The following is a 19,415-nucleotide window of genomic DNA, read 5'->3' as shown; positions in this document are numbered from 1 at the left end:
GTAATTAATTGTAGGGACTGGACTCCCCTCACTCTGCTTCTCTGATAACAATCTGGTATTTTATCAGCAGCTCTTTTATCTGGAAGGATTCACCGTTTTCTGCTGCCTGGAACTATTCTGGGAGGGGACAAAGACAAGCTTTCATCTTGGAACGGAAATGGAACCACATCTAGAAGGAGGAAGAGTCAAAGCTGTAAAAAGGCCTCCAAGTCTTTCCCTGCCAGCAGGGAGAGGTAAATGGAAAATAGGATGCCCCGTTTCACTAAATGCACGGGAGGAAATTCTGGTGGGGAAGAAGCCACTGCGGTCCCCATCCAGGCAATGTGCAATCTGTCTCTGTCCCAAATTCTATACCCTATCCCCACCGCTGTCAGCCTCATTCCATCTCTAATACCACACCCAACCAATGTCTCTTCCTGTCAAAATCAAAGAAACTTAAACTGTGGTTTAAATGACCAATAATACCTTAAAATACTATATCTCACCATGGGATTTCCATTTTAGGAAGGATCAAAACCGTATACTTAAAGAATGAAAGTCCAACTGTGAAACTTCAAGATTCAGCTCAAAAGGGAAGAGGCATCTGAGAAAACTGGGTGGGTAAAAGGCACTGCTTAAGACATCTCAAATCATTCCATACAGATTTCAACTACCCTGGGGGTGAAGCTGGGTTAGAATCTGGCCCTCTGAGTTATTACCGGTGTACACATTAATTAGGAGTAGAACATGTTCCCTAACCCCCTCCAAACACGGCCACACCACTCAGACCTCATAACATGCCATGGACTGGTTATGGAAGGACTTGGGAAAAACAGGGCTTTGAATTCCCCCTCCTACTTAGAACCCAGGAATATTTATCCAAGGCTGAGCCAGGGTGGCTGGCCAGTTCCAAAACCCACAGCCTGGGGCTTATGAACAAGAGAACAGATTGCCCAGTGAGACCAGTGCCCTTCTGTCAGGCTGTGGAGCAATCCTGTGAAGCTCCCTAGGTTCAGATGCCAGGCCCTCATGACACTTCACAGTGGTGCAGACTAGGGGGAGGGCGCTAGGAAACCGCTCTACTGGCCAGTTTTCCATGGGGAATTCTATCAGGACATGGCATTCTAAAGCTGCTACTTTAGGGACGTGTTCAACCATGCAGCAGAATGCAAATCCCTCTCTAGTCTTTTCAAGTTTTTCCTAAGTCCTGTTTTCATTCTGGCTATGAATTAAATTCTGATATCTTAAATCATGCAGAAAAAAAAGGGGTAAGAAGAGATTGAATTATATTAATTATATGGCATTGAAGCTCAGCTAGAAAACAAGAATTACATTTCTTAAGTTTCTCTTCACTAGACTTCTGCAGGTTATAATTAGTATTAAAAGAATTTTACTTTTCATTTTATCCAAGCTGAAAAGAAGCTGAGCCTTAAATTCTGGCTTTACAGGAAAGAGAGATTCTTCTGGAAAAAAAGAAGAAAAAAATGAATAAACAGTCAAGCAAAAAACAAACCAGCACTACTCACCCATCACCCAAAAAGATAGCTTAAGTGACTCACTTTTCAGCGTTTGAAAATATTTTCTACCCACTGCTTTGTAAATTATTTTCTTGTTGGTGTGACACATCCTTTAGTAACAATCCAGCTTTTCCTTGGCTACCTAGATATATTTCCATAGTTACTACCAAAACAGATGGCCTTTTCCTGTACCATTGCAATAATCAAAAAGGAGCAGGCTTATTTACACAGAGGCACCCTCAATACAAATAGACATTTTGTTAATGCTCTGGACACTGTAGAGACAAAACAGAAAATCTCATTCACGTGGGCCTGCCTAATTTTGATTTTGCAACTATTCAGACTGAGGCCGAGCTAATGTTTACCTTTGGGACTGAGAGTTTCATTTAAAATTGGGAGAAATGTGGCCATCTCTTGGGAACTGGTGGCCAGGACACAAATATCCCAGACCAGGAATTTTCCCTGATGGAAAACGAAACAAAACAGAACAAGACAACCCGCGGGCACATCTCACACATCTCACTCTCAGTGTGCTCTCCAGCAGGTTTGGCTAGTAACCTTTGGCTGGTGAAGGAGGGAGGTGGGACTCTGCACGTGAAAAACATAAAACTGAGGAACAAAGGGGGATTTCAACCCATCTCAGAGGCCTCGAGGTGTGGCTTAACAACTAATACGTTAACCAGATGCTACTGTTACCCACCCATTAAAAAGCAGTTCCCTAGATATATTACATATAATTTGGAGTAATGAAACTTTCATTTCATAATATCCAGTAATTTGAACACTTCACTGATTCAGACTTGCCTTTTTAAGGTATCCTTTTAAAGTGTAGGATTACCACATAAGAAAATGTTGGCAATTTTTCAAAATTTCAACATATAGTGATATCCTTATGATTCTGTTTTCTAAGACAGTAAAAAGAGGATGATCAAGTAAGCTACTGTTTATGAAAGTACATTGTAAACTTCAACTTGTTTATATAAATGCTTGTTACTTTTTTTCTTTTTCTTTCAACAACCCTGAAGCTTTTCAAAATTATGTTAAGTTTCAACAGTAAAAACCTAAGATGGTAAAGTCAGATGGAAAATATATGTTCTAATAGTTTAAAAATTATGCCTAAGTAGCAGCCCACAAATAATCTCATTAAGATTTTATGCTTCTTAAGCCTCAAGACACATTTTTTCTTTGCTGAGACACTTATAACTGTGCAATGACCCACGATTTCCTATTACAAGGAAAATTTCTTTTGTAAGAAATCCTCAGTGTTTCTCAGGAATCTCAGAAATTCAGCTGAACCAGTCTTATTTAGCAACCCGTCACAACCACTTGGGCTTAACTGCAAGTTTTTCTTTCTTTTCTACTGATTTCAGATTAGAAGAAGAGACCACTGCTAGAGCAATGCCCAAGGGGGGCAGGGGAGAGATATCTCAAGAAAGCAAAGTAAGTCCAAGTGTTTGTTATCTAAAACTTCAGGTTAATTTTGGCATATTGAGAACTAGCTTGTCATACCCCACAGATGGAGGATTGTAAACATGAGCAAAAGGGCGAATTGTAGTATTAAGCGCTAGCTAGCGTAGCTAAGGGAGTGGCGAGGAGCACGGGCTCTGGGACCAGATCGCCTGGTTCAAATCCTGGCCTCAACACTTCCTAGCAGTATGACCTAGGGCACATTTCTAAACTTCCCACTGCCCAGCTTTCCCTCTCTGGAGGATGGAGGATGGGAATGATGTTAGGGACCTCAGAGTGTTGTCATGATGATTAAATGTATTAGTATGCATTAAGTCCTAAAACAGTGTCTGGCCCATAGTAAATACCTGCTAATTATTATCACTCATCACTAATTATATGGAAAAAAATCAGAGCAAAGATGATAGGCACCAAGAAGCAACACAGCACAACGGATATCCCATTATGCCAAAAATCTTATCTGTCTGGTGCTCCACTGTATTTCTATCGTGCCGGACACACAATCACGCTTACAGTAATTATCTACTGAGTAAATGGATAAACGAATCAACCCCTGACTCCTTAACGAATCACTTTTTGACTGCGGACACATTCTGCTTACTCCTTCTGGACCCTGACTTTTCCATCTCCAAAGAAAGTTACCAACACCTGCCACTTGCTACCTCAAAGTGATGATCATCAGTATAAAGGAAAAAGCAAATCATTTCAAACTTACTGAAGGGATATCAAAAGTCAATGACTTTTAAAACCAATGTTCCTGGGCTTCCCTGATGGCACAGTGGTTAAGAATCTGCCTGCCAATGCAGGGGACACAGGTTCGAGCCCTGGTCCGGGAAGATCCCACATGCCGCGGAGCAACGAAGCCCATGCACCGCAACTACTGAGCCTGTGCTCTAGAGCCCGCGAGCCACAACTACTGAAGCCCGCGTGCCTAGAGCTCCAGAGCCCATGCTCCGCAACAGGAGGAGCCACCGCAATGAGAAGCCCGCGCACTGCAATGAAGAGTAGCTCCCACTCGCCACAACTAGAAAAAGCCCGTGCACAGCAATGAAGACCCAACACAGCCAAAAATAAATAAATTTATTTAAAAAACCCCCAAAACAAAAAACCCAATGTTCTTTTGTTATTGAGTACCTGTGAACACAGTCAATAATACTGAAAGGATCCTCTAATACCCTGAGTCCTGTTTCCTTTCAAAGAAGTCCTCTGACTCCAGTTGGCCAGGGGGAATGTGCAGACGTTGTGCTAGGCCCTAAGAGATGGCTGTTCAGACCTCAGTGTGCAGAGGCACTACCTGGGGGAAACTGCCGACTTTTAGATGTGTATGGGACATGCAGAAGGAGTTGTCCAACAGAAAGTTGAATCTATGATTCTGTACAAGTTCTAGATCTAGGACTGACTCATCAATGTATGTGAGTTGCCAGCCAGGTGAGGACTGTACATATAAGGTGAAAAAAGAAAAGAGTGGAGGGCAGGACAAAGAGGTGCACCAACATTTAGGAGGCAGCATGAGGAATGGGCCCTGAAAGAGGAGGAAGAAGCAATGGCCAAACAAGGCCACAGAGGAAGAGCATCCTGGAGAAGCCAGTGTGCAAGAGTGTCAAATAGCAGAGGAAGATTCAGAAAGATAAAGACTGAAAAGCATCCAGTGGCTTTTGTAATGAAGAGGTCACTACTATTTCACGTTTGTCAGTGAAGCTTCAGTGAAGTGGTGGAAGAAGCATCCAGGCTGCAGTGGTTTAAGGAAGGAATAAGAGGGGAGGAAATGGAGACTGTAAACACAGAAAACCTTTTCCAAGAGTCTGGCTATAAAACAAAGGAGAGAGCTATGGTAGTAGGTAGAGTGGGTGTCTCCACGGAGACAGTCCATGCCTGATGGCTTCTATTTTCTCTTGCAATTAAGAGGTGATGAGAGTAGGGCCTTGGGTTATGGCAATGACACAAAGTAGGCCCTCAGCAAATACATTTAATGGATGGATGACCTAGTGACGAAGAGCGCTCACAAAATAAAGTGAAAGACAAGAATAAATGGTGAGGAAGAGAGTAGCTGTCGTTGTGCGGAGGGGAGGCAAGACAGGCAGTCAAGAGTCTCAATGTTCAAGGTGAGTGAGGAAACTAAGGCCCAAAGGGAAAAAGTCAAAGGGCATGAGGGTGAATGATCTGGCACAGCTGATGTGACTGATGCAGGCTGTTTTAACAAGAAGATGATAAATAGACTGGTAAGGGTCAAGGCCCAGAGGAGAGGGAGGAAAAAAACTGCGTCGATCAGAGAAAGATAATCAAAACATGGCAGGTCGTGAATTTTTCTTGTCTCGTTTTAAGCCTACTGTAATTCTTCTTTACCTTCATACTCTCTTCCCTAATTCAGATTTTTCTGCCTAAAGAGAAAAACATACAGTTTTGATTCTAAAATGTTCCCTACCAGGTAGGAGAAGATGACTTCATATTAGCTGGCATTTGGGGCTTGGTACTCTCAAATCTTCAATTCAGCATTAAAAATGCCTGCTGAGCATCTTGGCTACATTTTTGAGAAAATAATTAAGTTTAAGGAAATAAAGGCTCCTTAAGGAAAAATATTATTAAAATATTTTAAAATTTAAATATTATTACATTTATAATAATTTTCCCGTTACTCTTCATTATTTCCATAAGACTTGGAAATGCAACACTTGGAGTAAATACTGTTCTTAATTAAAGTTTACCAAAGATTCACCGTGGACCGTTTCTTCTGTTAAGTAGCAAACCATTTATTTTGTGAATTTCCTGGGTCATCCTTGATTCAAGTGGAAACAAAGTTCTTTAGGATAGCTTTCAAGTTATGAATCATAAAACTCTGTCACAATCTTCTGCTCGTTAGAGCCCGCTGTCTGCAGAATGAACAGTATGACTTTCCTCTCTTAAGAGCTGCTAACCAACATGGGAGATTTCTTAAAGTCTTCAGGATGGTAAACTGAATTCCCACGTTCTTTTCCTGCCTTGCTACTAGGAAAACCTCCTGAATTTCTCCAACCCACCAGTGCTCCTCCCCTTGTTTACAGGACCTTGGTCCTTAGTGTATCTGCTATATAATTAAGTGGTTCATATACAGTATGTCAGGTTCACAAGCATGGGTTTTATCTCACTAGCTAGATCATAAGTTCTTCAAGGATGAAAAACCTTTTTCCTTTACTTTGCATCTTATCCAAGACCTCATGCTAGCTAGGTATACAATGGATGTTTAACAACTACTTAGTTAATCTATTAACTGATTGGATTCTAAGTTTGAGAGTGAATGGCAGCAATAGGCCATGGATTATCATCATTGTCAGAAATTTCACCTAAGAACGAGGCTGTCTACAGATCACTTGTTCTAACATGACCTGAACCGGCCTACTGAAGTAACAGATAACACTGCAGAAAAGCTGGTCCTTACAAGTTTTGTTTTTCTAGCTTGCTTTGTCAATGCATTCCATTAAGAGGTGAACTCCTCATTCCTTTTGCTCAAAAACATATTTAGAAAATGGTCTTAAAGAGATCTGGCACCAGAGATTAAGTTGGCCAGGCCCCCCTCTAGGAACTGAGAGATAAAAATCGGTGACAGATGTCAGAGGTATCTTTTTATGCCAGAACTCTTCGCAAAAAAGCCACATGATGCAGAAAACATGATTTCATTCCACACACTGAACCTCAGGTACCCCTAAGGGGTACCTGAATAAAAATGTACAAATATGTGTTACAGGTTTAGAGGCAGGTTTATCATTTCACTGCACATTTAGAATCTACAGCCAGGTTGTTCAGCTATTCTAAAATAAGACACCTCAAAAAGATGCCTTGATGGTCATCCGGCCCCACCTCAGGTGCACTGCAGAAATCTTAAAAATATACACAACATATGATCAGTTTTCCTTGATGACATTCAATGACCAGCAGCTCAGTATTATGGAAATCTGTTCGTTCTCTTGATGCAGAATGTTAACTCTCACAAAATTCTTCCTTATATTAAAATCTGAAATCTACCTCTTACTTTCCCATTGGGAGCACAAGAGAGAAATGATGTGCCTTCTGTCATACGGCTGCCTCTCAAATATGTAAAGACCATTACCATGTTGCCTCTAACTAGTCTTTTCCAGTCTAACTATTTCCAGATGTTTAGCTTCCTCCTCATCTTGGTCACCTTCTCTGGATAAATATTAGTTTATCAGTGACCCTCCTAAAATGGGAAGCCCACAGCATAATAACATAATAGCAGAATGATGTGGGTTTAGTCTGACCAGCAGAGTTCAGGGGGATTATAGCCTTCACTACCTAGAAGCAGCAACTGTGTCATACTGCTTCCTCAGGGCTCACCAGGAAATCCCATTCCCCAAGATTTTTTCATAAAATCTGCTATGAAGCCGACAGCTCTCATTCTTATATGTATGTAATTTTGACTTCTCTTTACAAAATCAGAACATGATATATATCTCTATTAAATGTTATCTTGATAGTCTCAGCCCATCAATCCAGTCTTCCAAGGCTACTTTGAAATCATATTTTTCAATTATGGACTATATTAGACATATCAAATAAAAAAGAGTAGAGAGAATAATATAACAGCCATTTGCCCCAAACCCAGCTTAAGAACACATCACAAATAAAACAAGCTCCTAGTATATGCTTCCTTAATTTTATCCCCTCCTTCCCTGCTTCATAAAGGTAGTGGCTACTAGCCTGAATTTGTGTCTGTCACTCCCATGCTTAAAGACTATTTTGAATGGGAGTCCGTATGCAAACCTAATAAGCACGCAATCTAGTCTGTCTTCATTTTAAGTAAGTAATTCAAACGCTGAATAAAGCAGCATTGGCCTCATCTATCAGACTCCCAATCCCATCAAAACAACGAGGTGACTCAGGCATGACTAATTCTTAGGGAATCCTTACTAGCGCTCAGCAAATAAAGCGTGAAGCACTTGCAAGTAATACATTGAATGATCCAGTCTAAAACAATATCAACACAATTGGTTGGTCACTGATCAAAATACGCCTTTTCCTCTCTCTTTCGAAATCTTTCTGCAAGCTCCGAGGATAACATTCCCATGCCACACATCCCCCAAATTACTGACTTGGCTCTAGGCTAACTTGTACCTGAGGCTGTAAATTATCTGGGTCCAAGGATTTGCCTTCATCCACAAGAGACAGTGTTCTTTTTCTATCACCTCACCTACATCTGGTTTCAGGGCCTTCCTTCCAGTTTACTGGCAAAGACAAAGCTGAAGCAGGAGTTAAAAAAAGTCTGCCCTCTATCACCTTATACCATCAACCCCTTCCTCTCTCTAGAATTTTTCTTAACCAACAAACTAAGGGGCTTTTATCTGCTATTTTGTAGTCAGGATTATCCCCATTATACAGACTTGACAGCCTGAAGCACTAAGGGGCCCACTTTTTCGTGCCACATTAATCAGGAGGCTTTCCCCCACGTATTTTGGCTTGTTTATAATTCTATGACCTCCCTCCTCCTCTTATCAATTCAGGCTCCTCTCATTTGGCTCTAAAGCCTGCAGCACGGTAGCTGCAAGGTGGACCTCCAGATCCCTTGACTGGGTAGCAGTCAGGGGAGAGGAGGTCAGAGTCCAGGAAGGTCTCGGGTCATAGGCTCATAAGGCCAGAGAGGACCCTGGGTAATGTCCAATACCTTAATTTGATAGAAAAGGAAACCGAGGGTGTGACCTTCAGAGAGGTGAAGTCAAAATAAAAGCAAATGTCAGAGCTCTCATTAGAGCATAAGATTCCTCAAAGGGCAGGTAAAACAGAAAACCCAGCTGAGCCTCCTTTCTACATAATCAGTAACCAGTGGGATATGAAATATGGCTCCAATACTGTAAGACCAGGAGTCCCTTAAGTACTTCATAGATACACAGATCTGCTAAGACACAGTGTCTCATTTCACAGTTAGTTTCGTTTTTAGGTTAATAATTCAGCCTCTGTGCCCAAACCTGGGCTACGCAGAGAAAGGTACCAAAAATGAAAAACCGAAAAAATCCATAGCTGCTTCTCCATGGAAAGAGATTAAGATTTATTTGGAGGGAATAAGTATTGAGCATATAAATTACAATATGATCCAGTAATGATGACTAGTAAGATAAGAGATTTAAATTAATGCTATAGCTATTCAGAGGGAGAGAGAATTAAGAGCTGGGGTGGAGAGAAAGGGAGGTGGGTATGCCTTCTTTCCCAGCAGTGTCTCAACAGCCCTCTGCCTGATTTCTTTCTCTATAAAGCAAATCCTGCCTTCTACTTATCACAAGGATTCTGGGAAGACAGAACAGATAGAAATGTGCAACCTTGGAGGAAAGTTCCTGGTATTACAATCACAAATGAAGGTGGAAGCCAACTACTGTCTACTGCAAAAACCCCAACTCTACACGATGGCAAGGAAGATCTTTCAACTTCATAACCTGGGTAAGGAGTAAGGTGATAATTCTTGCATTATGCAACTTTCAAGGAAAAGAAAACAAGAGTCAGTATTATTTTCCAATATCATAGGCTTAAAAGGCCTAAGTCTTAGTTTTTGTACTCCCTACCCCTCCCTTCTTCTTAAGACTGGTACAATCAAAAGGTTCCATGAAATATTTAAAAAATACATAAAATGCGTATTTTCCAATTTTTGTTTTGATTGTTGACTAGATGTTTCAATATCGCAACTAAAACAGTTTCCATTGCATACATAGGTCGCTATGGGTGATTTCCACTGCCACGTGTTTAATTAAGATTGTATGGTTATTTGTACCTCAAAATTTTTCACAAAACAGAAAGGCAGATTTCACTGAAAATTTACCTAAAGTGAACAATGATTGAAATGATTTGGAGAAAAACATACCAAAAGTCATTTGCAATGAAAATAAGTCAAAAAGGGGGGAGGGTGGGGAGATCCTTTTAAAAGCATCCCAGAGTGAACAAAAGGCAGTAGAGGGATTTAATCCGATGCGGAGACCTCAGTTATCTGCAATAGAAGGCACTTTTTGCCTCACACACACAGGTACCACACTGGTCAAGCATCACAGCTAGTGAATAAGTGGCAGAGCTTAGAAAGAACCAAGTCTCTTGAGTCCAGGGCCTTTGTTCTGTTCAGGATTGCCGAGGTTTGAGGCATTTTTGGTTTCCTACAGCTCGTCAATTCAAACTTGAAGCTTGCTTGTGAAAGGGAATTCCAAGGTGTGTGTCCAGAGATATTCTGGTCTCTAGAAAGCCCCGGACACGTGGGCACTAGTGAACTGTAATCAGGGAGCTAGTCAGGGTCCCTTTTAAAGCATGCGTCACTCTGCTCTGTGGTGTCTGAACTGAAGGGGGTGAACGGCCTTAAACTGAAGGCATCATCTCTGCATGGAAGAGGGCTGTGTATCTGGATCCAGCACAGCATTAGGCACATAAAATACACTCGATTTGAAAAAACCTTGTAAACAAAACACTGGGATTAACATGATCATTTCTGTTCCAAGATGATGCAACAAATCATAGCTGTGCGCACACATAACTGTGGAAGATCCCCATCAGAAGCTTCTAAGATTTAAGTTAACAAAGAAAGGCAACAGAGATATAAGCTTGGATTCCCAAATGTGGAATAAGGGACAAAGGTACAAATAATACTTCCTAACACCTCACAGAGAGGAAGGAAATGGCAGGTAAGTATATGTAAATCAAAGGGAAATAAAAAGCTGTCATCAGGGCTTTTATTTCTTTTTTAATCTTTTTGCGGTACGCGGGCCGCTCACGGTTGTGGCCTCTCCCATTGCGGAGCACAGGCTCCGCACGCGCAGGCTCAGCGGCCATGGCTCACGGGCCCAGCCGCTCCGCGGCATGTGGGATCTTCCCAGACCAGGGCACGAACCTGTGTCCCTTGCATCAGCAAGCGGACTCTCAACCACTGCGCCACCAGGGAAGCCCTCATCAGGGCTTTTAATCTTCTCATTGTACAACTGATTCACTTTAGCACAGTCAGAGCAACCTCTGTGCTACTCCCACTAGCTGAAAAATTTTGCTTTAGCTGAACTCAGAGTATCCAAGAGCCTGATTAGAGCTCTTCCAAGTACATAAATTAATACTAGCAATGCCACAAAAATAAAACACTGCCCATCCACTTGTGCATATATTCGTCTTTTCAGCCATTATCCCAAGTCAACACAGCCTAATCTTTACCATGATTAGAACCACAAACACTGCCTGGATTGGCAGGTTTTTATGATCAATCTTTCACTTTCTTCATGAATAATTTTCTCAGAAGTATTTTAAATCTAATGTGTATAGTTTTACCAAATTCGCTATTTAAAAAAATCTTTTTATATAGTTCATCTCTCTGGTGTGACTGTGAACATTTTAGGGTAGCACAAGGTTGTCCTGGCAGTAGGTTGATGAAACCCAAAACTGGGTTTTCTAACTCTAAATCTAGGATCTTTCTACTTTCTTTTCAAGAAAGAAAAGCCAGGCTTCTTCTATCCCAGGCCACAGACTGGCCCCAATTACCCCAAGCAATGATCCCACAGATGTAAGCCTGAGAGAAAGCCTGCACCCAATCAAGCCACTGCCACCACTGGAAAAGCAAGGTCAGGAGTAGACCCCACTGCAAGTGGGGCATGACTTCTACATCGTGAAAATAGCCTGCACTTGGATCCACTGCCTAGATACAGGCTCCTAATCGCTCCTAGTTGCATAAATTTCAGGGCCCTTGGGGCTACTCAGTGTAGCCAGAACTCTTAACTACACAAAAGGGAGTTGGATATTTTGGTGTAATAGAAAGAGGATACCCAACACTCTTGACAAGCCCTACAGTCTTGGGTTCATATTCCAACTCTATAACTGAGTTGCTTTCTGAACCTCAGTTTCCTCAACAGGTAAAGAGAGGTGTAACACCTCCTCTCAGTCATTGTTAAGCAAAACGCCCAGTTCAGTGCCTGGCAAACAGTGGAGACTCAACAAGGTTGGTCTACTTCCTACTGAATTCTCTGCTCAGAATATTTTCTTGCTTGTTCTCTGAATTCCTGGGTCAAAAGCTACTTCTGATAAACCTCCCGAATAGCCTAACCAAGTTCCAAGTATGGTTTATTAAAATCATCTCTCTGTATGTGTGTGGTTCTGATAATGTTTGATATCTCAAATTTAATCTTGCTACTCAATGTGTGATCTGCAGACCAGCAGCCTCAGCATTACCTAGAAGTCTGTGTGAAATGCAGAATCTCAGGCCCCACCCCAGACCTACTGAATCAGAATTTATGAGATCCCCAAGTGATATGTTTACATCTTAAAGTTTGAGAAACACTGCCTATAACATACTTGGACATTCAATAAACCAGAGCCTACGGACACTCTAAGGAATCCGCTATGGCACTTTTGCTGCTGGTGGTGCTCTATGAATCTTTATTCAAGTAGAAAGCAACCACTGATTAAGGCATTTTCACTGGAAGGACAGGAGAACTGTACATTTCTTTCTTTGTGTTTCTGAGTTAAGAAAAAGAAGATGCACTAAGTACATTAGCCTTAAGGCAATATTTAAATCTCCTATGTTCACGTGATCTTTGTATATGTAATAAGTGCTCTGAGTATAATTAGTAATATGAGCTTTCTGATTATATGTAAACTAATTAATAACAGGAAGGATACTTTCAACGTAGTAACTTCTGGTTTCTAGGATGTAACACCTATCAGATTGATTAGAAATAAGCTTCCACAGGGCTTCCCTGGTGGCGCAGTGGTTGAGAGTCCGCCTGCCGATGCAGGGGACACGGGTTTGTGCCCCGGTCCGGGAGGATCTCACATGCCGCGGAGCGGCTGGGCCCGTGAGCCATGGCCGCTGAGCCTGCGCGCCCGGAGCCTGTGCTTTGCAACGGGAGAGGCCACAACAGTGAGAGGCCCGCGTACTGCAAAAAAAAAAAAGAAAAAGTAAAAGAAATAAGCTTCCACAAATTGGATGTTCTCAACACAGGACGATAAAGTTCTAAAGCGTGTCTTTGTTTCTAATGTACACTGTGATTCTGTATATGTGCCTCCCCCAACCATCAACTTTCTGAATTATTTTTTAGTTCTTTCCAGTTATATGTGAAAGTACAATTTTTAAATGCTCCTGAAAGTTAAATTTATGACCCAAATTCCTAAAATGAATCACCAAATGCTGGATACGGGAGGCTGGTAACTCTGTGTATCAGGAAACAAAAACCAATCTGAGTGAGTCATCTCTGTGATCACAGATAACACAGCCACAGCCAGGGCTTGGCGCAAACAAATGGCTACAGCAATCACACACCAGAATCTTGTGTTTAATGGTTTCTCACATTAAAATGCATCAGTCAGCTCTGTGAAACCAGGAAGTGGAACCCAGGACACCACATAAATAACAAGTACACTCTCTTGAGTTGGTTATATTTTATCCTTCTGCTGTATTTCAAGTTTTGGTAGATACATAAAAATGATGGTACTGTTTTGTCAAGAGGTAAGCAGAAAGGTAAAAGCTAACTAATATCACAGGTTTTCTGAAATATTTCATAAGAAAATTTCAATACTTTTTGGAGGACTGTTTATTGAGGCCTTTGATCCAAAATGAAAAAGGTGATCAGAAGCTGGCGAATGCCTCAAAAAAATGTAACAAGAGGAAGTGGTAATAGGCTGTAGAAGCAGAAAAGCCTATTATCATTTGATTCCATGTGTAATCTTTATGCATGGCTTTTTCTCAGGTACTCCAAGCTTGAAGGGGAAGATGAGTGGGAAGTGAACTCGTGCTACACAGCATTGCCATCTAGATGTTGCCCCTTGCAACCACCAGCAAACTCCTCCAGAGTGAAGGACCAGGTGTCCTCTTGAACCCCTGGACAGGGGATATATGCCAGAAGTGAGCCTGCCCCATGCTGGCCAGGCTCAACACAGGGATAATGCAAACACCCAGGCTATGTTTATCAAAAGGGGGTATCTCCTATCAACACCACACACCCATTAGCAGGCAGGACTCCCAGAAAACACTACTTAAACAGTAGACATGAGCTCCTAAACCCACCATCTGAAACACTGGAGACCAGTTGGGGGCAATGGCAATAATCCCAGGCCCCTGTCTTCACAAGAACCCTCCCAGAGTTTAAAAAAAAAAAAAAAAAAATCTATAATTTCTGAAATAGGAACAGGATTAAATAGCCCCATAAAGCCCCCATGCCCACTCCCATTATTTCCATGAGGTATACACTACCTCATAATGAAGGGAATAAAAGGTGCCATGCTGAGAGCAGAACAGGTGCCATCCATCGGGGAAGGGTAGAGCCTCCCCAACACCAAAAGCAAGAGAAACATGCTGGGATGATGGTTTAGTTCTCCTGTATCACTGAAAAAAGAAAAAAATTATTGTACATAAAAGATAGGCAAGGCACTATCTTCAAACGTTTTTCTCATTAAACAATTATGTATTGATATATAAAGTGAGACTATGATCAGCAATAATTTTCCTTTTTGCGTTTTTTCCTCCATTCACTTCATATTTTCTTAGTGTGTAAATGAGGAAGAAACTGGCAAAGCCGTGGATTGGGCTTTTGCACAGGATTCTCTTCTCAAAGCATATTATTCGATAATTCGAGTCTGCTGTTTTGATTTCAGCTGTTCAGACATTAGAGAGGTGTTTATTCCAGAGTATGAAATGTGAAACTTTTAACATCCAAATGTACTTAAGAAAGCGTGGACAGTCACTTACTAGGGCCAGAAAAGCCTGTCTGCACAAATTACTAATGTGAGGAAATGGATCATAAACAGAAGTAAAATTCACTGATGTGATTTTATTTTCTCATTACAGACAATTGGTATAAATTCATGCCAAGTGCAAAAACTGCTAAAAGAATAAAATGGTCCATGCTCTAAGATGTCCATTCTAAAAATTATACTACCAGCCACAGAATGTGATTGAAAAGACAATGGTGAACTTTTTTATCTGCTCTGATCAGACTGGAAGCCCTCTTAATAGCATTATTTTGTGTTTCCAGGGTCACTGGCCATCTTCACTCAAGTAGAATAGTACCATTTCTGATCACAAGTGACCAGATTAGTCAGCTGCAACAGGCCAGTGATAAAAAAAATGACAGGTGTGTGTTAAAGCAAACTCAATATGTAAACACACAGATTTTTGAATATAAGAGGAAGAAAATGATTCTTAGAAGAAATCACCATGTGCTTCTAAAAAGCTAACTCCTATAAAACACTAAAAACTTTAAAAATAGGATTTTTAAAATGTAAAATATAATATAAAACCCCGATTTTATACAAACTTTCAGGTACATATCTACCACAGAGTGTCAGGCAACATGATGTATTTAATAAAGAAGCACTTTAAAAAAATCCATCTATGTTTACAAGGAAGGAGCTGATTAAAAATTGCTGCCTGGAGGGAAAAATCTTGAAGTAATTCACATCCTTGATTTCACTTTGCCCCACCCTATTCTCTTCTTACCTGTCTACGGTATTGGCTACAGTTTCCAACTGTTTGAGAAGAAAGGGATAGAGTTCGGGGAAACGAGAGAAAAATTCACTCCCTGTCATCCTGTGGAGAGAGAAAAAGAGATAAATTACTATCATTTATTCCTTCTGATTTGATAATAAAGCCTTTTAATTTATTTTTTAAAGAATGACAACAAAGATCATTTGAAGATTTAATGAAATAAAGTTAAGAACAAAACTCACATCTGAAGAATTTAACAATCAATAGAAACAAGAGATTTAATTTGGATTTTGGAAATGCTCTTAACGCACGGAATTTTATCTCAAAATTTAAGATTACATACACTTACAAGTATTTAATATTAACTTCTGACAGGGAAGAAATATGCAATTTGTGAAAATGCCAAGTTTCCACAATTGATTTGGACTCTGAGTATAGTCAGCACCTGGTGGACTGAGACTGACTCAGTTTCAGTAGTAAGGGCAAATGTAAAACGAGGTTTCTCGAAGTCGGCACCGATGGCAGCTTGGATGAGCTCCTCCTTGTGGAGGCTGTCCTGTGCATTGTAGAGGGTTTAGCAGCCTCCACAGCTTCTACCCACTAGACGCCAGTAGCTCAACACCTCCTCCTCCCACCAGCTGACAACCAAAAATATCTCTGGACATTGCCAAATGTACCCTGAGAGGGAAAAAAAGGTTCCTAGCTGAGACCCACTGGTCTGGAGCATGGTTATCAGAAGACATGGCATGTGAAGCTCTGGGGCGCCAATCTGAGAGGGCTACCTTTTCCCTCTTTATAAACACTGCCCCCTGAACTCTGACAAGATTCTGAAAATAGGTCCTCCAACTGTACAGCCGACAAAAAAGCTCAAGCTAAACATAGCGTTTGGTGTTAAGTACTGTCTCCAAAACTATTAAAGAATTACTCTGAAGGGGTAACATAAATATTCCCCAACTTGCCCTTCTTAGCAACTCTAGATGCATGCTCCTATTAATGAAGACCCCAAATATCATTGTTTAAAAATTGGGGTATAAAAAAATTGGGGTGTATTTCACACACAGTGAAATGCTCAAACCTTAAGTGTACCATTCGATCAATTTTCACAAATGCATACACTCATGTAATCCAACCCTATGAAGCCTCAGTAATTTTCCATCATCCCAGAAAGTTCCCTTGTGCCCCTTTCCCAGTCAATTCTGAATCCCCAAAGCAACCATGATTTGATTTCTATCACCACAATTTGGTTTTGTCTATTCCAGAATTTCATATAAATGTAATAATGCATTACATAACTTTTTGTGTCTGGCTTTTTTCACTCAGCATAAAGCTTATGAGATTCATTCATGTTATTCAACATATCCATAGTTTGATTCTTTTTGAATATACAAGGTTGTTTATCCATTCTTCTCTTGACAGACAGGGACTGTTTCCATTTGTTGGCTTTCATGAATAAAGCTGCTATGAACATTCTTACACAAGGTTTTTTGTGGACATACGTTTTAATTCTTCTTAGAAAACTGACTGTTTTCCAAACTAGTTATAGCATTTTACACTCCCAACAACAAATAAGCATTCTAGTGGCTCTATATCCCTTCCAACATTTGCTGTTGTCTTTTTTTCCATTTTAGCCATCCTTGTGGGTATGTAGTGGTATTTCCCCATTATTTTGGAGAGAAGTGATTACTTTTGTTTGTTGCATACTTTTAAAACCTTACCACATGTTATAAATTTTCTTTTATACTTATTTCATATTCAGTAAGATCAAATTTTTTAAAAAGTCCTTACTCTATCCCTTACTTTATCCCTTATTCTATCCTTACTTTATCCTCAATAAATAAGTTACAGATTTATTGAACATTTACTGGACATTTTATGTTAAATAAGCTCATATCCTTTTTGTACTTATTAGATATTTTTATGGAAAAAATTAATAAATATTATAAGAAACACACTAGACTGCCCAGTGCCTCTCCTCATAGAAAACTATGCAAAAGTATCTTAGCTTTCTCTTATAAAAAATTCAGTGCATTAAGTACTTACTTTTCATTTGATTTTTTTCCCCAACAAATATGCATATTACATATACTGCTGTACGCCTTGATTTTTTTTCATCTAAACTATATCTACCAAGTCATTCAATATCAGGCACCCTGAACTATTTCTTTCCATTTAATGGCTGCAGAGTAAACCACATTATGGTTGAGTGTAACTGATTTAATCCCTAATGGTTAGGGCTTTGGGTTGTTACCAGTCTCTTGCTGTTACAAAGGATAACATGTATAAATTTCATCGTTAATAAATCGCAAACCTGGGCTTTGCAAGGTCAATGTTTTATTGAGGGGGAAGACAAAACAATTCCACTACAGGCTATGTTACATTCCTTACCACCTCCAAGCAAAACTGGTCAAGAATATCAGCTTCCATTTTTAGTAGAGTCACTTAAAAATAAAACTGTAAGAGTTCAGTACTGGGATCCCTGAGTACATTTGCTCATACAGAACATCTCCATCTACACAACAAAGCCTGGTGGATATCTCTTCTCAAGGAATCAGTCACTAATTTCCAGGGGAGTAAGTCATTCCTTAATGGCCTGATTATCTCTTGGTGGAATAAGAAAGACAAGCATTCTCACTTAAGTAGACCATATGGTTGTTATCACCATCATCTAGAAATTGCCTTGATAAATAACTGGCTCTGCTGACCATGATAATGCCAGAGAAAAGGGCTGAGGAGCTACTATTCTAAAATTAAACCTTTTTTTTTTTTTTGGCTGCACCATGCAGCTTGCAGGATCTTAGCTCCCCAACCAGGGATTGAACCCAGGACTTCATGACAAGACAGTAGAAAACATAGGATGACATACGATTTTTTAGAAATCTGAATGCCAGACTAGATAGATTCACCTGTCTTACAGGCACTGAAAGTATCTGAATAGGAGAGAGAGGTGACAAGAGCAGACAGACTAGAGAGAGTAGAAATGTGGTGACCCCATGGACATTCACTAAATGTGTACCTTTTCACCTCAACTACAGCATTAATATCTATAGGCATCTATACTTCCCTGCAACTCTCTTGATACACAGCACAATACTATGTACATGCTGGTTGACTGGTAAATATTTTGGCAATGAATGAATAAGTAATACTAGCCACAGAGGAAAAAAAAATTCTAATATAGTTGACCTCAAACCTATGCCTTATGCCTTTTTTCTTCTCTCAGTGACTGGTACCCACCCAACTGACACTTAACTACTCACCCAACCTGCCAAGCCTGAAACTCCCAGTACATCCAGTCAACAGGCAAATCTTGCTACTTCTACCTCCAGGGTATCTGTTGAGTCTATTTCCCACCATCCCCACTACTTACAAGTCTGACCACCATTATTTCTTGCCTAGATGCTATATCAGCCTCTCACTTGATCTCTTTGCCTCACATCTTCCCCCTCTGTAACTCTCTGTTGTGATAAGAATTCTCTCTTTAAAATACAAAGGTAATCATGCGACATTAGGAGATTAATGGCTCCCTACTGCTTTTTGGACAGTCTAAACTCTTTAGCCTGATTTTCAAAGTTCTGCTTAATCTGACTCACTTGTCCAGCTATCTCTTGCCTCTCCACCTTCAAACCCAGCCATGCAGTTTCTTTTGGTTCTATCAACATTACATGCTCTTTCTAGTCTCCAGACGTTGGCAAATACACTTTCTGCTAGGAATACGTCTGCCCTCCCCCACCCCAGACTAACTCCAAATAATCCTTCAATTTGAGGCTTAGGCCAGCTTCTTCCAGGACACCTTCCCTGCTGGCGCAAATGTGGGTTAGGTGCCTGACATTGGTCTTACACTATAATCTACAACCTCCCCATATATAGCAGTTCATACATAGAACTTCCAATTTACTTATTTCTCCCACTGATTACACGTTCTGCACAGGCAGAGACTAACTATATCCATCTTATTTCTCCATATTATCTCAGGTACTAAGTATGACGCTCAGTTCACAGCTGGTGCTTAATAAACAGTTGCTGAGTGAATGAAGCTAGAC

At 40.5% G+C, this 19,415-nt stretch overlaps 1 protein-coding gene across 10 annotated transcripts in view; it reads right to left on the bottom strand.

Moving 5' to 3' along the window:
• The window catches only part of THADA (THADA armadillo repeat containing), a 312,971-nt gene that overhangs the window by 163,077 nt on the left and 130,479 nt on the right, over nt 1-19,415 (bottom strand). For 8 of the 10 annotated variants that reach the window (XR_016395456.1, XR_002644568.3, XR_016395457.1 and 5 more), the window contains 2 exons: nt 15,388-15,477; nt 14,143-14,274 (listed from right to left, as the gene is read on the bottom strand). Coding sequence is in view for 5 of the 10 variants with exons in the window: in XM_022573955.3 (XP_022429663.2) it covers nt 14,143-14,274; nt 15,388-15,477 (222 nt within the window). In the remaining 5 variants the exon portion in view is untranslated. The other 2 variants (XM_089923221.1, XM_089923223.1) reach the window with 2 other exon arrangements.

The sequence above is a fragment of the Delphinapterus leucas genome, chromosome 13 (assembly GCF_059928025.1).
Source record: "Delphinapterus leucas isolate spDelLeu-1000000601 "Yukka" chromosome 13, BTC_Dleu_Yukka2, whole genome shotgun sequence".
Lineage (NCBI taxonomy): Eukaryota > Metazoa > Chordata > Mammalia > Artiodactyla > Monodontidae > Delphinapterus > Delphinapterus leucas.
This window is presented reverse-complemented; position numbering and strand designations above follow the sequence as displayed.